General features: G+C 32.8%; 1 protein-coding gene and 2 pseudogenes across 1 annotated transcript; all 3 read right to left on the minus strand.

The window, feature by feature from the left end:
• Positions 1-452: 452 nt before the first annotated feature.
• Positions 453-1,708, minus strand: LOC132642018 (dehydration-responsive element-binding protein 1D-like; annotated as a pseudogene).
• Positions 1,709-3,145: 1,437 nt separating this feature from the next.
• Positions 3,146-4,579, minus strand: LOC132642017 (dehydration-responsive element-binding protein 1D-like). Its single transcript, XM_060359238.1, has one exon. It carries the CDS (start codon positions 4,488-4,490, stop codon positions 3,861-3,863), a length of 630 nt encoding a protein of 209 aa, XP_060215221.1. The 5' UTR covers positions 4,491-4,579; the 3' UTR covers positions 3,146-3,860.
• A 3,347-nt stretch (positions 4,580-7,926) lies between these two features.
• Positions 7,927-9,470, minus strand: LOC132642867 (dehydration-responsive element-binding protein 1B-like; annotated as a pseudogene).
• Positions 9,471-22,150: the final 12,680 nt, after the last annotated feature.

Consider the following 22,150-nt stretch of genomic DNA (forward strand, 5'->3'; position numbering starts at 1 on the left):
CACTGGTGTTTGGTATTCATTTTGGTGCATGATCTAAGGTCTTGTTTGAACATGAATGTTTTTTTTTTTCAAAAAAATATTTTAAAACACAATTTGGTTATAAATTAGAACGATTTTTTAATTTTTTTGAAGCTGAGTTTCAAGTTTGAAAAATAATTTTGATTAATTTGCATTAAGGTGGAGCCACTTTCTAATAATAGGACAACAGGACTACATATTTTTTCGATTTGTGGTTGGAAATATCTACATTGGCACTAAATTACAAACTTGTTTACATCTGCATCAGGGGTGGACCTACATATCAAGTGGGTTCATATGGACCCATTTCGTCAAAAAATTATATTTATATATGATGATCTGTCTTTGACGAAATCCACTTATAAGTTAAATATCGACTCCACTTGAACTAAAAGTATGCCTTGTCTAACGGCAGAGTGGGTTCATTTTTTTCACCAAGCATCTGAGTTCGAAACTGTCCAACAAAACACGAGCACTACCATTTCCTAATCAATTTAACTTCTGAAAGCTATCTGTGTAATAACTATACTATTTACTCTTCCAATATTTCTTTTTAACAAAAGATACTCATATAACTTAGGAAACTTGTTCTATATACATATAATTCTAAAAGATATAAATAGTCCCTAATTCCCAAACATCTCCTCATTTTTCTCGGCTGGGTCCTTTCAAGTTTCAACGGCGAAAAATCCAAAAATCAAGTCCCATTACATTTATAGCCATCTCCTTTCTAGAGTACAATTATAATAATATATTTTAATTATTTTTAACTAATTAAATTTTATTTCATTGATATTTTTTTTGTATACATACTCATTTATATTTTGAACACGCTTAGTAAAAATTCTGGATCCGCCGTTGAATTCCCCATCCAATTGTTGAGTATGAAAATAGGCATATCTCTATTTTGAGACTTTGAGCATTCCCATTGCATATAAACTGCAAAAAGAAGTAATAACCATAATTAATTATTTAACTATAACTCCATAAAGACATGTAGCATCAGTTTCGGCATGATCTCAGATTCCTAAACATTGAGGTGGAGGTAGCATCATTCCTTGGGCTAAATTCGCAAGTAATCCCGGCATGTAGTAGAGAGCTTCCTCATCCACAAAGAACATGCTTTGTGGCGTTTCAGGAGTGTATATGTATTCTCCTGAAACTTTTTCCGACTTCAGTGGCAGTCGGAAAGATTCAGCGGCCTCAGCAGCCGCCTTCTGAATATCCTTGGTGCAGGAGGAAGCTGGGATAGGCAACCTCCAGGTAGAGTCAGCAAAGTTCAAGCAAGCAGAACGACCCCTCAAGGCTATATCTGCCATGTCATGAGCTCTAGCCGCTATTTCAACCGTTGGGTATGTGCCAAGCTAAAACCTTGATTTTTTATTAGGTTCTCTAACTTTACAAACTCATTTATCTGAATTTCTTTTTCTCACTCCCCTGTATACTGGATGTCGAGTTTCTTGAAACTTCTTCCTCCCGGCTCTCTTTTTAGGTTTATTTGAAGCTAACAGCACTGACGAATATGCAGTAAGATTAGATGAGCTGCTAGTAGCATCAGACTGAGTAAGTGGGTCCGAAAAATTGCTTCGAAAAATATCCATTTTTGGTGACTGTTGGTTGAGAGAGCAAGAAAGTAGCGTTAGATGTTTTCTTCAGGGAGGTTTTTGCTTTATTTGTTCAATGTGATAAGTTGGTTCTATATATTTATAGTGAAGTGAAGCATTATTAATTTGAAGCTAAAATGAACACGGAGTTTAAGTGTGAAAAAAGGAGAGGCTGGATTTTTTTAGGGGCCCTCAAAATATCCCAAGGAAGAAAGGTAAATTCCATTTCTTAAGTGTGTGGTAACTTGTGAATCTTTCTAGTTTGGACTACTTATCAATCTTTGGCATTAGTAAATGCTGAATAAATATAATTAAATTGTGTTGCATCTATTTTTTCTATTTCTACTACTATATACTAGAGGAGGTTTGCCCTTGCATAGCATGCATCCAATAATTTGTACAATCATATTTTATTTTTTTGGTATCTTACTGGTGTTTGATATTCATTTTGGTGCATGATCTAAGGTCTTGTTTGAACATGAATGTTTTCTTTTTTAAAAAAAAAATATTTTAAAACACAATTTGGTTATAAATTAGAATGATTTTTTAATTTTTTTAAGATGAGTTTCAAGTTTAAAAAATAATTTTGACCAATTTTAAGTAATTTTTTTCGACTCACAAAATTTTGTAGTTTTTCAAATAATGCATGGTCCAAACACCAATTCGATTTTTAAACTAGGTTTTTCTTCCGTATAACATTTTTTTGGTCCAAACGCCTACCAATTTTGCATATATTTTAATTATAAAAAAACCTAAATATACTAAGTACATGGTGTTTTATTTATTGTTATATTTTAAGTCAAAAATTCATTATTCTAGTCATTAGGTGAAATTTTTTAAGTCACTTTTCTCAAATATGAATTTACAGTAATGAGTTTTACAAATTATTTAATGTATATGTTGAATTTAGTTCTCTTACCAAATTAACATTATTCGTATGCCATATAGTCATACAATTAGTTCGAGCAAATAAAGAATATTTTTAAGTCACTTGTAGCGTTCCCTTTTACTATAACATATGGATAATCCAGACAAAAAATGAGTAGTAGGCCCGAGCTATTTGTTGGTTGTACATCTGGCTGTTTTGTTGTCTGCCATGTAGATAATAGGCTAAGCCCAATTATGATTTCAACGTGGTCCTTACATTAAACATCGGTGAGTATGGGCTACCAAAGTCTCATGATCAGCAGAATATTCTGTGGTTGTAAAACATTACGTAAAATTTAGATGCTCAAAAAGCTACTACAAAAGAAGTTAGAAATTTCAGTTTTTTCAATATCAAAATGGCAAGATATTACATTCTAAAATATACTGAACATTTTGTGAGAGATGAATAGCTCCTAATTAATTAACGTAACTTGCGGATTTGTTTCTTTCAAATACAATGGCTTGAAAATAACAAAGCTAATTTTCTTTTCACTTGCCTAAACCAAGTCAACAAATTATAATTAGATGACCATGCTGACGCTGCAATGGTCTTGTCCGCACTAACGTCCATCTAGGCCACATTGATTAATTTGCATTAAGGTGGAGCCACTTTCTAATAATAGGACAACAGGACTACATAGTTTTTCGATTTATGGTTGGAAATATCTACATTGGCACTAAATTACAAACTTGTTTACATCCGTATCAGGGGTGGACCTACATATGTCAAGTGGGTTCGTATGAACCCACTTGATCAAAAAATTATATTGTATATATGATCTGTCTTTGACGAAATCCACTTATAAGTTAAATATCGACTCCACTTGAACATAAAAGTATGTCTTGTCTAACGGCAGAGTGGGTTCATTTTTTCACCAAGCATCTGAGTTCGAAACTGGCCAACAAAACACGAGCACTACCATTTCCTAATCAATTTAACTTCTGAAAGCTATCTGTGTAATAACTATACTATTTACTCTTCCAATATTTCTTTTTAACAAAAGATACTCATATAACTTAGGAAACTTGTTCTATATACATATAATTCTAAAAGATATAAATAGTCCCTAATTCCCAAACATCTCCTCATTTTTCTCGGCTGGGTCCTTTCAAGTTTCAAGGACGAAAAATCCAAACATCAAGTCGCATTACATACTCATTTATATTTTGAACCGCTTAGTAAAAATTCTGGATCCACCACTGAATTCCCCATCCAATTGTTGAGTACGAAAATAGGCATATCTCTATTTTGAGACTGAGCGTTCCCATTGCATATAAACTGCCAAAGAAGTAATAACCATAATTAATTATTTAACTATAACTCCATAAAGACATGTCAGCATCAGTTTCGGCATGATCTCCAATTTCTAAACATTGAGGTGGAGGTAGCATCATTCCTTGGGCTAAATTCGCAAGTAATCCCGGCATGTAGTAGAGCGCTTCCTCATCCACAAAGAACATGCTTTGTGGCGTTTCACGAGTGTATATGTATTCTCCTGAAACTCTTTCCGACTTTAGTGGCAGTCGGAAAGATTCGGCGGCCTCAGCGGCCGCCTTTTGAATATCCTTGGTGCAGGAAGAAGCTGGGATAGGCAACCTCCAAGTAGAGTCAGCAAAGTTCAAGCAAGCAGAACGACCCCTCAAGGCTATAACTGCCACGTCATGAGCTCTAGCCGCCATTTCAACCGTTGGGTATGTGCCAAGCCAAAGCCTTGATTTATTATTAGGTTCTCTAACTTCACAAACCCATTTATCTGAATTTCTTTTTCTCACTCCCCTGTATACTGGATGTCGAGTTTCCTGAAACTTCTTCCTCCCGGCTCTCTTTTTAGGGTTATTTGAAGCTAACAGCACTGACGAATATGCAGTAAGATTAGATGAGCTGCTAGTAGTATCAGACTGAGTAAGTGGGTCCGAAAAATTGCTTCGAAAAATATCCATTTTTGGTGACTGTTGGTTGAGAGAGCAAGAAAGTAGCGTTAGATGTTTTCTTCAGGGAGGTTTTTGCTTTATTTGTTCAATGTGATAAGTTGGTTCTATATATTTATAGTGAAGTGAAGCATTATTAATTTGAAGCTAAAATGAACACGGAGTTTAAGTGTGAAAAAAGGAGAGGCTGGATTTTTTTAGGGGCCCTCAAAATATCCCAAGGCAGAAAGGTAAATTCCATGTCTTAAGTGTGTGGTAACTTGTGAATCTTTCTAGTTTGGACTACTTATCCATCTTTGGCATTAGTAAATGCTGAATAAATATAATTAAATTGTGTTGCATCTATTTTTTCTATTTCTACTACTATATACTAGAGGAGGTTTGCCCTTGCATAGCATGCATCCAATAATTTGTACAATCATATTTTATTTTTTTGGTATCTCACTGGTGTTTGGTATTCGTTTTGGCGCATGATCTAAGGTCTTGTTTGAACATGAATGTTTTCTTTTTTTTCAAAAAAATATTTTAAAACACAATTTGGTTATAAATTAGAACGATTTTTTAATTTTTTAAGATGAGTTTCAAGTTTGAAAAATAATTTTGACCAATTTTAAGTAATTTTTTTCGACTCACAAAATTTTGTAGTTTTTCAAATAATCCATGTCCAAACACCAATTCGATTTTCAAACTAGGTTTTTTTTCAGTATAGCATTTTTTATGTCCAAACGCCTACTAATTTTGCATATATTTTAATTATAAAAAAAACTAAATATACTAAGTACACGGTGTTTTGTTTATTGTTATATTTTAAGTCAAAAATTCATTATTCTAGTTATTAGGTGAAATTTTTTAAGTCACTTTTCTCAAATATGAATTTTTAGTAATGAGGTTTTACAAATTATTTAATGTATATGTCGTATTTAGTTCTCTTACCAAATTAACATTATTCGTATGCCATATAGCCATACAATTAGTTCGAGCAAATAAAGAAATTGGATTCGAAATTAATTACTTTTTACTCGCTCCGTTTCAATTATGTGATGGTGTTTGATTGGATAGGGAATCGTTTAAGAAAGAAGGATGATTTTTTTAAACCTATAATCTAAAATAAGTTATAAATATTTATGTGATTATAAAACATCAGAATGAGAAATTCAAAGTTAAGTGTCACATAGATTTAAGACGAGTTCAAAATCACCCGCAACAGACAAACAATGGTTTGATTTAACGTCTAATTGAAGGAATATGAAAAAGAGAATTCTGCTAATGTGTCGGACTACCAAATAAGAGGACTTAAAATTGTAGCTAGTTTTCCTAGATAATAGTCAGTCTACAACATCAAACTCTTAAGTTGGATATTTTGTGATCTGATGGACCACCTCTTTACTCACGCTCATTTTATATAAATGTGTTTGACTTGACACGAAATTTAAAAAATAAAAAAAAAACTTTTAAAATTTATAATCTAAAATAAATTATAAAAATTTGTATGGCTAGAAATTATTTCATTAAAAATGAAAAAGTAAATTTAAATTGATTTTTTTATTAAATATAGAAAGATATTATTCTTTTTAGAACTGACTAAAAAAAATGCTATATAAATTGGGATGGAGAGAGTAATAAAAATAAAAAATGCTCACTTAAATTCTACATTTTTAATAATATCAAAGAGTTTTATGCTAGTTATATAAATAAATGTTCCCAAAGATAACTTGGTTCAACTTAAACTAATTAGTATATTATACAGGTGAAGCTCATTCATTCTCTAGCTAGGTTATTTTATCTTGTGAGGATTTACGGGCTTGTTTGGACATGAATTCCATTTTCTTTTATTTTTAAAAAGAATCAAAATAGTATTTGATTATATTTTTTTCAATACCACATTTTTAAAAATCTGAAAGCCTCTAAGTTTGCATGTATTTTAATTATAAGAAGGCCTAAATCTATCAAGTACACAAGGGAGAAGAGCACAAATACCCTATTTGGTTGCGCCATTTAAGTAATACCCATTTTGTGTGTGTGTGTGTGTGTGTTTTTTTTTGCACGAATAACTACTTCACGTCTGAATTTTGATAATTTCAGACATTCGCGTATGAAAGTGTGGCCTTGCGAAAGCCAAACGTCAGACGTTTTTGCTTAATGTTTGGTATGCCTTGCCAAGGCAAAGTTCGGACATTTTTTATTGAGATGTTTGTAAAAATTGGTTAAAACTTTTCATGTATGCCTGACCTTCAGTTGTACATGACCGAATTACATGTAAAAGCAGGCTAAAATTTCAGTCATGTATATCTGAATCTTTTTTGTCAAAAACAATTTTCATGTATAGGCGCACCTCAGTCATACATGACCGGAATATATGTAAAAGCTGGCTGAAATTTCGAACATGAGCTTCTGAACAAAAAATAATAATTTGTTCTTCGAAATTCAACAATCCAACACACGATTCAACACCAAAATCTACTCTATATAAGCTCAAATTTGAAACATAAGTTCCATATATCATAAAAAACAAATTAAACTCAATCGTCAATTTGTCGAAAACACAACAAATATAACAAATCCATTACACACTTTTTTTAAGTATGCACGTGCATGCACTTCAATCATGCATACATGCATGAACTACATGTAGAAATGAGCTGAAATTTCAGACATATATGCCTGAGCAAGAAGAAGCGAGAAGAAGCAATGGGTACTCGTGCAAAAAAAAAAAAAAAAAACAAGACGAATGTTACTTAAATAGCGCGATCAAAATAGAGCACCCCATGAAATTTTTACACTACAATTTTTTTGTTTATTGTTATATTTTAAGTAAAGAATTCATTACTTTAGTTACTTAAATAGCGCGACCAAAATAGTCATTGCTATGTTCACTTATTAGCTTGTTTTTGTTGTTATTAGTAAGCTAAGTGGTTATTTGCAATTGGGGTCATATATCCAATTACAGTTATTTTTGTTGCTGTATATAATTCCAGGAGGTAGTAAAGTTTCTTAATTACCCAAAAAGAAATGACATAAACATGATATAAAATTGACACAGCTTATAACTTATAAGTTGCACATTCTAGTTCAACAGGTTAAACACTTCACTGTTCAATATAGATCGGGTGTTCATCCCCAGCATGGACTCATTTTTTTAGAATACTTTATGACATTACCATGAATATGAAAACTCGTCGAAAAGAGTTATAACAATAGATTTAAATTGTACTCATTAATATAATCTTCTTTATCTTAATATATAAAGGTTACTCATTATCATGATGGTTGTACATCTGGCTGTTTGGTTGTCCGCCATGTAGATAATAGGCTAAGCCCAATTATGATTTCAACGAGGACCTTACGTTAACATCACTGAGTATGGGCTACCAAAGTCCCATGATCAGTAGAATATTCTGTGGTTGTAAAACATTACGTAAAATTTAGATGCTCAAAAAGCTATTACAAAAGAAGTTAGAAATTTTAGTTTTTTCAATATCAATATGACAAGATATTACATTCTAAAATATACTGAACATTTTGTGAGAGATGAATAGCTCCTAATTAATTAACGTAACTTGCGGATTTGTTTCATTCAAATACAATGGCTTGAAAATAACAAAGCTAGTTTTCTTTTCACTTGCCAAAACCAAGTCAACAAATTATAATTAGATGACCATAATGACGCTATAATAGTCTTTTCCGCACCAACGTCCATCTAGGCCACATTGATTAATTTGCATTAAGGTGGAGCCACTTTCTAATAATAGGACAACATAGGACTACATGTTTTTCCGATTTGCGGTTGGAAATATCTACGTTGTCTCTAAATTACAAACTTGTTTACATCCCCATCTAATTATTTACGAAAATAGGCATATCTCTATTTTGAGACTTTGAGCATTCCCATTGCATATAACTGTCAAAGAAGTAATAACCAGAATTAATTATTTAAATATAACTCCATAAAGACATGTCATCATCAATTTCGGCATGATCTCCGATTTCTAAACATTGAGGTGGAGGTAGCATCATTCCTTGGGCTAAATTCGCAAGTAACCCCGGCATGTAGTAGAGCGCTTCCTCATCCACAAAGAACATACTTTGTGGCGTTTCAGGAGTGTATATGTATTCTCTTGAAACTCTTTTCGACTTTAGTGGCAGTTGGAAAGATTCAGCGGCCTCAGCGGCCGCCTTCTGAATATCCTTGGTGCAGGAGGAAGCTGGGATAGGCAACCTCCAAGTAGAGTCAGCAAAGTTCAAGCAAGCAGAACGACCCCTCAAGGCTATAGTTGCCACGTCATGAGCTCTAGCAGCCATTTCTACCGTTGGGTATGTGCCAAGCCAAAGCCTTGATTTTTTATTGGGTTCTCTGGCTTCATAGATCCATTTATCTGAGTTTCTTTTTCTCACTCCCCGTATACTGGATGTCGAGTTTCCTGAAATTTCTTTCACCCGGCTCGCTTTTTAGGGTTATTTGAAGCTAACATCACTGATGAATATTCAGTAAGATTAGGTGAGCTGCTAGTAGTATCAGACTCAGAAAGTGGGTCCGAAAAATAGCTTGGAAAAATATCCATTTTTGGTGACTGCTGGTTGAGAGAGTAAGAAAGTAGCGTTAGATGTTTTCTTCAGGTAGAGGTTTTTGCTTTAATTGTTCAATGTGAGAAGTTGGCTCTATATATTTATAGTGGAAGTGAAGCATTATTAATTTGAAGCTAAAAAATGAACACGGAGTTTAAGTGTGAAAGGAGAGGCTGGATTTTCAGAGGGGCCTTCAAAATATCCTAAGCCAAAAAGGTCTGCTAATGCATTTATCTTTTTGACTTAGGTTCAAAATATCCCAAGGCAGAAAGGTAAATTCCATATCTTAAGTGTGTGGTAACTTGTGAATCTTTCTAGTTTGGACTACTTATCAATGTTTGGCATTAGTAAATGCTAAACAAATATAATGAAATTGTGTTAGCATTTTTTTTTTCTATTTCTACTCCTTAAGTTTCATAATAAGTGGTGTTTTTTTATCTATTTTCATTTTATTTCGGAATAAGTGGTGTTTCACCAAATCAAGAAGACATTAATTTTTTTTTCTTTCACTTTTACCCTTATTTAAATAAAAAAAAATTACATAATCAAGAAATCGTTAAAAAACTAGCTACTTCTTTTCAAAGCATTTGATCTAAGGGTAAGTTCAAATTAATGGAATGTGGAAATGAGTATTCCGATTGAGCGAATAAGAGGACTGAGAAGACTTAAAAGGTGATAGATTATGATAGCTAGTTTTCCTAGATATTTAGTCTAGGACATAATGTACACCTACTCTAAGCAGAATATTTTGTGAGCTGATGGTTTTACTTTCCATAGTCCACCTCTTTAATCTTCTATATAATAGAAATAAAAAGTTCCTCACTTAAATTCTACATTATAATAATATCAAAGAGTTTTATGATACTTATATATAAATGAATATAATGTTCACAAAAATAACTTGGTTCGGCTCAAACTCATTAGTATGTAAAAACAGGTGAAGCTCATTCACTCTCTAGCAAGGTTCTTTTATCTTGGGTGAATTTATGGGCCTGTTTGGACATGAATTCCTTTTTCTTTTTTTCATTTTTTAAAATAATTCAAAATAGCATTTGGTTATATTTATTCAATACCACATTTTTATGTCCAAATGCCTTCAAAGTTTGAATATATTTTAGATATAAGAAGGCCTAAATCTATCAAGTACACTATGTTTTGTTTATTGTCACTATGTTTTGTTTATTGTTATATTTTAAGTCAAAAGTCAAACATTCATTACTTTAATTTATTAGGTGAAAGTCCCTTCAGCAACATCCAATAAACAAAGTTTTTAGGTGTTCCTTGTTACTAAATCTGTATTGCAAAGAATACTTTGAACCAGTAAGTTAGACTAATTCCTGAAACAAAAAACAGAATCTGTCCAGTTTCTGCAAAATTGTAGAAAACGAAATTAACAGAAGCTGAAAAATAATATGAACAATATATGGAAAACCAAATCGAGCCCACAGAATTCACAGTGTGTCCTTAAGGAAATTATTCCCCTCAATGTACTCGAGGTTTTGGAATCTTTCCTCCCAGGATAGAATGATTTACTCACCAAAATAGCGGTACAACAAATTCAGGTAACTACGAACCACTCGAAGGTAGTATATCACATGAGAGTTTTTAAGAAGTGCAGACAAAAGAAGAAGATGAATATCAGAAAATTTCGTAAGGAAAAATTCTGAGGCGAAGCCGAAGCCGAGCCGAGCGACAACGACGGCGCGAGGGGAGACCCTCTTCTTAACCCTTTAGCAACACGAAGGAATGCTTCTACTTTTAAGTAGGATAACTTTTCTTTCCACCACCTATGAGGGACAAATGCTTATTTCATAAAGCAAGAGGGAACAACTCATTTTTCCCTCCACTTCTTTTCCCTCAATTTCCCATTCAACCTATCAACTAAACCCAACAATCCCCTACATGAATGGGGAATGGCTATAAGATAAAGGAATGCATGGACAAGTGTGTGATATCCAAGCGAAGATTAATTGCATCTGGATAAGTAGGTTTCCCTTTGAACTTTCCGTAGTGAACTTATATCGGATATACTCGATCAATCGGTAGATGTGATATCTTTGAACCGTCGAACTTTGTTGTATAACTAGACAACATAAGTCACACAATTAACCCTCAACCATCTATGGTTCTCACGGTTGTGTTCGTTTCAGCCACGAACACCGCCTGGTTTCGTGAATGCATAGAGAATGGGCCTTTACCATCATTCCCCTTGAAGCGGCTTATACTTCACACTCACATAGGTGATTTCTAAACGTGTAGTCCTATAGACACACTATCTGGTCATGTTCTGCCAGACTTAGATAATCATTAAAAAACTTTAATGCTTTATTAACTCATTAAAAAACCTTAAGGTTTTATCCTTGTTTCTAAACATTGTCATCATCACGAGAATGAGTTGAGTTATTTGACAATGTTGAACCGTCATTCATAACTTTGTTTGATCTCTTTGAACCTAGTTCTTGCGATCTCCAGTCTACTAGGTAGAGTTACCGCCATGATGACTTGTCCTAGGCCTTAACCCCATTCCCCTCAATGATCTTTCAACAGCCTCTCTAGATAGGCCTTTTGTTAGCTGATCTGATACGTTATCTCTTGACTTTACGTATTCAATAGTGACAACACCACTAGAGAGTAGTTGTCTAACGATATTGTGTCGCCGTCGAATGTGACACGATTTTCCGTTATACATAACGCTCCCTGCCCTACCTATTGCCGCTTGGCTATCACAATGTATACATATAGGTGCCAAAGGTTTGGGCCAAAATGGAATATCTTCCAAGAAATTTCGGAGCCATTCAGCTTCTTCACCGGCCTTATCTAAAGCTATAAATTCAGATTCCATTGTAGAGCGGGCGATGCATGTTTGTTTTGATGATTTCCATGACACTGCTCCTCCACCAACGGTGAAAACATATCCACTCGTGGATTTAACTTCAGATGATCCGGTGATCCAGTTTGCATCACTATATCCCTCAATTACTGCAGGATATTTATTATAATGCAAAGCATAGTTTTGGGTGTGTTTCAATTACCCCAAGACTCGTTTCATTGCCATCCAATGAGTTTGATTGGGATTACTCGTGAATCGACTCAGCTTGCTAATAGCACATGTTATATCTGGTCGTGTACAATTCATAATATACATCAAACTTCCCAAAACTCGTGCATAGTCCAATTGTGAGTCACTTTCACCTTCATTCTTTTGAAGTGCAAAACTTACATCAATTGGAGTCTTTGCAACATTGAAATTTAAATACTTGAACTTGTCAAGTACCTTTTCAATATAATGTGACTGTGATAATGCTAGACCTTGTAGAGTTTTATGGATCCTAATTCCTAAGATCAAATCAGCAACCCCTAAGTCTTTCATGTTAAATTTGCTAGCGAGCATATGCTTCGTAGCATTTACATCGGCAATATCTCTACTCATTATCAACATGGCATCAACATATAAACAAACAATGACTGCATGATTTGGTGTATTTTTAATGTAAACACATTTGTCACACTCATTAATCTTAAATCCATTTGCCAACATTGTTTGGTCAAATTTCGCATGCCATTGTTTGGGTGCTTGTTTAAGTCCATAAAGTGACTTAACAAGTTTGCACACTTTTCTTTCTTTATCAGGAACCACAAAACCCTCAGGTTGTTCCATGTAAATTTCTTCCTCCAATTCTCCATTTAAGAAAGCTGTCTTGACATCCATTTGATGGATTTCAAGACCATATACGGCTGCCAGTGCCACTAACACCTGAATAGATGATATCCTTGTTACCGGCGAATATGTGTCAAAGTAATCAAGGCATTCTTTTTGTCTATAACCTTTGACCACAAGTCTTGCCTTATATTTGTCAATAGTGCCATCAGCTTTCATTTTCCTTTTAAAAATCCATTTTGATCCTAAAGGTTTATTTCCAGGAAGAAGATCAACCAATTCCCATGTATGGTTATTCAAAATTGATTCAATCTCACTATTGACTGCCTCTTTCCAAAATGCTGAATCAGAAGAAGACATTGCTGCTTTAAATGTTTGAGGCTCATTTTCAAGCAAGAATGTCACAAAATCTGGACCAAAGGAAGTAGATATCCTTTGACGTTTGCTACGCCTTGGATCCTCTTCACTTGGTTTACTTTCCTTTGGTTCTTCTCGCGGCCGTTTAGATCTTTCACTTGACGACTCACATTCAGTTTTATACGGATAATGTTCTCAAAGAATTCAACATTATCTGATTCAATTACCGTATTAACATGAATTTCAGGATTGTCCGATTTGTAAACCAAAAACCGACAAGCTTTGTTGTTTGTAGCATAGCCAATAAAAACACAATCCACAGTTTTTGGTTCGATTTTTACCCTTTTGGGCAAAGAAACTTGGACCTTTGCTAAACACCCCCACACTTTCAAATATTTCAAGTTGGGTTTTCTTCCTTTCCATAGTTCATATGGAATAGATTGTGTTTTGCTGTGGGGCACCCTGTTGAGTATTCGATTAGCTGTAAGGATAGCTTCCCCCCACAAGTTTTGCGGGAAACCGGAACTTATTGATAAAGCATTCATCATTTCCTTTAATGTTCGGTTTTTCCTTTCCGCAATTCCATTTGATTGTGGTGTGTAAGGGGCAGTAGTTTGATGAATAATTTCATATTCTAAACATATCTCTGCAAAAGGAGATTCGTATTCTCCACCCCTATCATTTCTAATTATTTTTATCTTTTTATTCAATTGATTTTTCACTGCGTTCTTCTATTGCTTAAATGCATCAATTGCTTCATCCTTACTAATAAGCAAATACACATAACAATATCGAGTGCAATCGCCAATAAAAGTTATAAAATACTTTTTCCCACCGCGTGATGGTATTGACTTCATATCACATATATCTGTGTGGATTAAGTCTAAAGGATTTGAACTCCTATCAATAGACTTATATGGATGTTTAACAAACTTAGATTCAACACAGATTTCACATTTTGATTTATTACACTCGAATTTAGACAATACTTCTAAATTAATCAATTTTCGCAAGGTTTTGTAGTTGACATGTCCTAAACGAACATGTCATAAATCATTTGACTCCAATAAGTAAGACGAAGCTGAATTCTTATTAATACTGTCAACAACCATTACATTGAGTTTGAAAAGTCCCTCGGTGAGGTAGCCCTTTCCTATGAACATATAATTCTTACTTATTATAATTTTCTCACTAACCAGCACACACTTAAACCCGTTTTTGACGAGTAGTCCGGCTGAAACTAAATTCTTCCTAATTGTTGGAGCGTGCAGAACGTTGTTGAGAGTCAGCACCTTGCCGGAAGTCATCTACAGAAGTATCTTCCCATATCCTTCAACCTTGGTTGTTGCAGTATTTCCCATAAACAGTTCCTCTTCGGGTCCAGCGGGAGCATAGGTTGCAAATATTTCTTTTACCGCACAAACATGTCGAGTGGCACCAGAATCAAGTCACCACTCCTTTGGGTTTCCAACCAAATTGCACTCCGATAGCATTGCACACAGATCATCCATGTTGTCATTCTTCTCCGCCATATTGGCTTGTCCCTTTCCCTTGTCCTTTTTCGGGAGACGACTATCTGGACTTTGTGGCCAGCTTTCCCACAATTATAGCAATTGCCCTTGAATTTTTTCGTGTTCTGCTCCTTACTCTTTCCAAAAGGTTTCTTCCTTTTCTTATTCTTTGGAGCAGCTTCTTCAACGATGTTCGCTCCCATAAACGTTGAATTTCCACGCGACTTCTTTTCAGCAACTTTATTATCTTCCTCAATCTTCAAGCGAATCACAAGATCTTCCAGCGACATTTCCTTACGCTTGTGTTTCAGATAGTTCTTGAAGTCTCTCCATGAAGGAGGCAACTTCTCAATCACAGCAGCCACTTGAAATGCCTCGTTGATCACCATTCCTTCAGCAATAAGGTCATGGATAAGGACTTCGAATTTTTGAACTTGGGTTCCAACAGTTTTACTGTCTGTCATCTTATAGTCAAGAAACTTGGCAACCACGAATTTTTCAAGCATGCATCTTCAGTTTTATACTTCTTTTCGAGTGCAAGCCATAATTCTTTTGAAGTTTTGGCAGAACTGTAGACATTATACAGATCATCATCTAGTGCACTAAGGATGTATCCTTTGCACAAAAAATCTGCATGCTTCCAAGCCTTAGTAATCATAAAGCGCTGGTTTTCAGGCATTCCTTCTTCAGTAGCAGGAGGATTTTCATTTGTGAACTTCTGCATGCCTAGAGTAGTCAGCCAGAAGAACATTCTTTGCTGCCATCCTTTGAAGTTGATACCAGAAAACTTCCCTGGTTTCTCTACCGGTGCCATCGCGTGTGCAACAGTTTGACGGCTTGACGATGCAACATTTGTCGGCCCAACAGTCACGCCAACAGTAGTACCAGCAGTCGCACCAACAGTTGCAGTTCCATTAGGAGCATTAACATCACTTTCTGTTTCCATTCTTCGCTGTCAATAATTGACAAACTGTTTAATAAATGGTAAATGAAACAGAAGAGTTAACAGAGAAGATATATATATATATATATATATATATATTCCAGAATCTGTTTCACGATGAAGTTTTTATGTTCTTCAAATTGCGTCATTGTTATGAACTTTAATAATCCAACGAAGTTTTTATGTTCTTCAAGTTGGACTAGAAAAATTCCAACGGAGTAGAAAACCAGAAGGTTTTAGTCTCCAAAACAGAATACAGATTAAAATATATAAGCAATAATTTCCTTAAGATTGTTACTAAATCTGTATTGCAAAGAATACTTTGAACCAGTAAGTTAAAGTAATTCCTTAAACAGAAAACAGAATCTGTCTAGTTTCTGCAAAACTGTAGAAAACGAAATTAACAGAAACTGAAAAATAATATGAACAGTATATGGAAAACCAAATCGAGCCCACTGAATTCACAGTGTGTCCTTAAGGAAATTATTCCCCTCAATGTACCCGAGGTTTTGGAATCTTTCCTCCCAGGATAGAATGATTTACTCACCAAAATAGCGGTACAACAAATTTAGGTGACTACGAACCACTCGAAGGTAGTATATTACACGAGAGTTTTTAAGAAGTGCAGAGAAAGAAGATGATGAATATCAGAAAATTTCATAAGGAAAAATTCTGAGGATCAACCGAAATATATGGCCTGTTTGGGAAAAGGTTTGCAACTTTTCAGAAAAGTTTGCAACCTTTCAGAAAAATTCCATTGAAAAAAACAGAGGGAAATGTTTTAAATTAATCCGGGAAAGAAAGAAAAAGGGTCAGGTCGTGGGTCAGGATCTTTAATTAATTAATTAATTAAAATTAAAAGAAATTTGGTCCAAAAAGATTATCAATCAAATCATTTGACCAAACCCGAAGCCGAAGCTGAAGCGAAGCCGAAGCCGAGCCGAGCGACGACAACGGCGCGAGGGGAGACCATCTTCTTGACCCTTTAGCAACACGAAGGAGTGCTTCTACTTTTAAGTAGGAGAACTTTTCTTTCCACCACCTATGAGGGACAAATGCTTATTTGATAAAGCAAGAGGGAACAACTCATTTTTCCCTCCATTTTCCATTCAACCTATCAATTAAACCCAACATTCTTTTTTATTCACTTTTTTTATTTTCAAATACTATAATAAGGTCTTACAAATGAAATTGAGATTTAAAATTTGGCGCCTATCTTATCATTTTTTTAGAATAATTGACCCTCGAGGTCCTTTCTTTTTATATAGAATTAGTTTTTGTACCCACGCGATGCGCGGCCGATTATCAAAAGTAACTAATCATGGAAAATTATGATATTATTTGTTTGATATAATAATAATAATAATAATAATAATAATAATAATAATAATAATAATAATAATAATAGTAATAATTTATCATATTCCGTTGACATTTTTTAAATCAATAAATTTTGAACTGCACTGTTTTTGTTTAACAAGCAGAGTTCAATAGTTGATGGTTTTTCTTTGGATAGCAAGCTGTGTGTAGCTATGCCGTAGATTTGTATTGTTCATGTTATAAATAAAAGTTAATTTCTAAAAAAAAAACAATTCATTTTTGAAATATTAAAAATAACTATTAAATATACTAAATTTAACTTCACCAATTATTTGAAACTTCGATAAAACATTAATATTAAAATTCTAAATTCACACTTAATATCCTATCATGATTGAATTGCTTTAGACTTTCTGATGTGAAAATAAAACAATGTAATTTATTATATCTAATTAATATATTTTAAAGAATAAAGTATGATATTAAAAAATAATTTTCTATATCGCAGCTGGCTTATATATTTATTTGTTTAATCCGCTGATGTGGGAACACAATTTTTATCTTTCAATTCATGTTCAAAATAATCTGTCAATTCAGATTCTCAAAATGTTATCTTTCATCTCCAATTCAAAACTAATCATACTTAATCTTATTATATTGCCTATTAAGATTGTTAAAAAAATCTGTCATGTCGCATTAGATCGTTAGCTCGTTACTTGCCATAAAATCCTTATTCTACTCTCCTTGCAATATTGGGAATAAGCTGTATTCTTCAATGTTATCTTCTTAACACTAACCTCCTTTGTAGGTTGTGATAAATTTATCTCCATTGGTTTGATTTTTTATTACACTAACTTCTTTTTTAGTATTCAAAGTTTTAAGATAATATTCAAATATTTTTAAAATGGTTTACCGGTTGGAACATGAGTTTATCTAATGAATTTATCTGCATTGAGATTTTATATTTGAATACTAATATATCATCTAATAGATAAACGAACATAACTAAATTTGATAGAACTTAGGCTTTACCTATATTTCTATGGTAATATTTTGAACCTGAATTTTTATGATATTTTACTTTTCCTGTTCTTCAAATTCAAGAAATTTATTTTAATAAAATATATATTTCTAATACCATAATAAATTATCTTTCAATTCAAATTTGAATATTGTTTCATCTATTAAACATTATCTCATAAAGTGTCACGTGAGAATTGTCATTATAATATTATATGCGATAAGCAATTGATTTTTTTCCTCTTTTTTGTTTTCAATTGAATATGATTTAATTTTAATTATATTTTTTGGTAATTAGGAAATTTTCATACCTTTCACACAATATACTTGTTGGATTGACTTCTACCCCGGTGCACCCCACTTTATTAGTCCATTCTTTGTGTATAATTTGCATTGTACTGCCAAGTACAAGATGGAGCTTCAAATAATGACTCTCTATTTTTTTTTCCTTTCTTATTAGATATTTACCAACATGTTCATATAACTTCTCTTGTACATGTTAATTTAAAATTTAAGATAAAAATGATTTAGGTGATAGGAATTAGCAATTTTATTCCATTAGGCTCGCAATTTTTTTATGGATAATATCAGTGTGAAACTTTGGGATGCTAACAATTACTGTTAAGTATTTTGCATTTAAAAACAATTTTGTGATTGAACAAAATAACTTGATATTGATTGAAGAGATTATTTTGGAATGCATTGTGTTGTTCAAGAGATAAAATCTTGCATTATGCACTTCAATAGTTAGCAATATCAACTTGCTACAATTGTTTCTTGGATGAAGATTTATCTGGCATTTGCTTAGTGGCGTACTTAGCATAGTAAATGAGGTTTCAATTGAACTCTTAACTTTCGACGCGAAACATAAATTTATGTGTAAAAGATAATTAAAATTGTAATAAATAGTAGATATGAATCCATAACTTAAAAAATATAATGGATTTAATACTAAAAATCTTAAAATTGAATCCCTAAATTTTAAATTCTGGATCTGCCTCGAACTGATATCACAAAGGAAAAACTTCTAACTAATTACACATGTATTTGTTGTAGTTTTTATTTTCTTTTTTGATATAGCTCATGGAAAGTGACTACCGATAGATTAGCCGAGCTCTTTTGAACTTTATAGCTTTGCTTCAAGCAGTACTTTCAGTTACACGACATATTGGTTCAGCGTAACCGCTTTCATCTACTTGGGCTTGATATAAAATATTGATTCGGCGTAATTGCTACTCAATCTGATGAAGTTATCTGTCGTTCACATTCTACGGAAAATAAACATAGACATTTTGACTCCAAAATTGAAGTATAAGTATACAATTAAAGAATACAACAACATAGAAAATAATTTACAGAAGAAAGATAAATAAAAAGCTTGATAGTGGACCAATCATGAAAACATGCGTGATGTACTTTGGTTTCATCAATTTATAGGAGGTAGAGTTGTATCTTGATAAACATGAGAAAGTCAAGGTAATCTCTGTCATATTTTTAGGAGAATTGTGACTAACTTAATATTTTTATCTGATAAGATTATTAAGGAATTCAAATTCAAAAAGGAATTTACCACTCATCATAAAACATTTTACTCTAATTGATGTTATCCTCATCATCACTTATTTGGTTGTTATTTTAAGAGAGATTTAAATATGAATATAGATATTTATCTTATTTAATTCAATTCAAAAGACGTCATCCTTCAATTATTTATTTGTATTATATTTAGATTATTTACTTATTTTTTTTAAAATAAAGTTGTATATCGTTTTTTAAATAGAAAGTTCGTGTGTTTGTTTCTACTTTAACTTTTTGTCTTTTCACATGTTGATTATTGTCGTAGTATCCTAAGACTATTAGTTTCTGTTTAATAATAAATGGATATTAGGCCAGTTCATATTTTTCCTCATTATTTAATACTCATTAGTTTGTAAAAGTATAATATATTGTTAAAAAAAATTCAACTTGATGCTAGGCTAGGTGATTGTTGCCTCTTTATATCAACTTCAAATTAAAAAAAAAATATTATCCCATTTTAAATAACTTTATTTTATCTTCAGTTTAAATTCAAAATACTTGTATCTGACCTCATTCAACACACCACGTTTTAAATTTATAAGAATTATACATATCTTATTTTAATTAATTCAAATTCCAGATATTTTCTTAATCAATTTGTTCCAATTCAAACTAATTTCTAACATTTAATTTAAATTTTTTAAACAAAACAAACCTGTGATAAATATAAATATTAAATAACCCATTTAATGTTAGTTTTGATAAATGGAATTATTTAGATAAGTTTAGAATCGATAAATTTAAGTTTAGATAGACTCAACATTATTTAAGTTTAGATAAGCTTTGTTATTGAAATTTTCAGATTTATATTTTTATTCAATTTCACTTTTTTTTTTAATCTTTCATTCAAATTCAAAAAGTTTATTACAAAGCATATTAAGATTGTCTTAAAATTGCCAAGTGGCTTATTATTAGCTTGCCACTTAACTTAATCACATTGTTTGTACCTCTCCTATTTTATAGATATAGATTGGATCAAGCCATGGAGAACGAGTATGTCTTGTATCCCCTCTTGCGTTATTCTTTCAAAGTTTCCAAGTCTGATATATTGAATTCCCTATTCTCCTTCTATCATCACTATTAAATTTTATATAATAAATTGATGTATGTATTGAGCAGTGGAAGATGTAACATATAATCAATAGTTCATCTGATGCCAATATTTATGTGACGGAGCATAGATATATAAGAGAAAATCAGTAAAATTGCAAAACAAACAAAAATAAAAATTGAACCTATAATTGTACAAGTGTAATGAGTTCATGGGTAGAACTTAAAAGTTGAACTAGTCAAATAAAAATTCTGAATTCACCTCTCAATAATAGTGTGCACACCTGCTTGAAATCCTGAATACGTCTTTGGTCACAACAAACATGAGTAGTCATTAAAGGCAACGGCAGACCCATGTATTAATTTTTGGTACTCGAGCACCTATTAATCACGGCGAATACTTTATGGAGACATAAAGAAAAAATTGAAATTTGAATATAATAGACTAAATAGCACCCAATAAGCAATAAAAGATCTTGGTGCTTTGATTAAAAGGTGGTAGGTTTCAGGCCAAACTATGAAGGAGCAGAGTTCGAAACTTACTCAAAATAATATATTTTCTGTTGATTTTAAGATGAGTACCGAAGGGCCAATACTATTGAATTCTAGGTCTGCCACTAATTAAAGGCTACTACTTATAAATGCAACAACATATATGCCATTTTCGTGCATCTAAATAGGAAAATGCCTATTCTTGTAACATACGACAAAACGAGGACAGATAATGAATAAAGGAGTTTGAGGTTGAAAAGGAGACGCGCTGAATATTAAAAGGAGCCTTCAAAATATCCTAAGCCATGCACAGGTGTTTGATGGGACAAGGGACCTTTAAAATATCCCAACACCGAAAGGTACATTCCAAGTCTTATAAGTGCGTGGGTCTCTGCTGATGCTGTTACTTGTCAATCTTTCTGATTTGGACAGATTATTTATCTTTATCTGCTCTTAGGTTCAAAATATCTCAAGGCATAAAGGTACTAATAATTAAATCGCGTCGTATTCCTAGAGGAGCTTTATGTGCTCTTAGGTTCAAAATATCTCAAGACAGAACGGTACTATATAATTAAATCGCGTCGCATTCCTCGAGGAGCTTTATGTACTCTTAGGTTCAAATAAATCATTTTTTTTATCATAAAATATGCATTTAATATAATAAGGCTTACAAATGAAGTCGAGATTTCAAATTTCATGTTCATCTTCTCGTTTCTTTTTTTGTTCTGTTTCGAAAAGTTGAGTCGGAAGTTCAAATCTCACATTTATCTTTGTCTTTTTTTTCCTTCTGTCTCTGTCTCTCTCTCTCTCTTTATTTTATTTTTTATTTATATAGAATTTGGTCCACCCACATGGGATGAGTTTACTGTGTCCCTTCTTGCATTTTAACCAAGTATTTTTTCCTCTTTCCTTATTTGATTTATTTGGTTTATTCTTTCAAAAATATCCCAAGTTCGACACATTGAGTTCCCAATTCTCCTTCTATCATCACGGCTCAATTTGTATAATTAAACCGAATGTCTACATTGAAATTAGTAGTAGTACCGGACGATGTAACATATAGTCAATAGGTTCAATTGATGCCAATATTTCCGATCCAGAGTATAGATATATAAGAGATAAATCAGTAACATTGAAAAAAAAAATATTGAAGCTGTTATAATTTTAAAAGTGTAATGAA

Source organism: Lycium barbarum, chromosome 5 (genome assembly GCF_019175385.1).
Source record: "Lycium barbarum isolate Lr01 chromosome 5, ASM1917538v2, whole genome shotgun sequence".
Taxonomy (NCBI): Eukaryota; Viridiplantae; Streptophyta; class Magnoliopsida; order Solanales; family Solanaceae; genus Lycium; species Lycium barbarum.

What these genes read in the sequence shown, in the direction of transcription:
- LOC132642017 (XM_060359238.1), bottom strand. Translation starts at nt 4,490, where the DNA reads ATGGATATTTTTCGAAGCAATTTTTCGGACCCACTTACTCAGTCTGAT.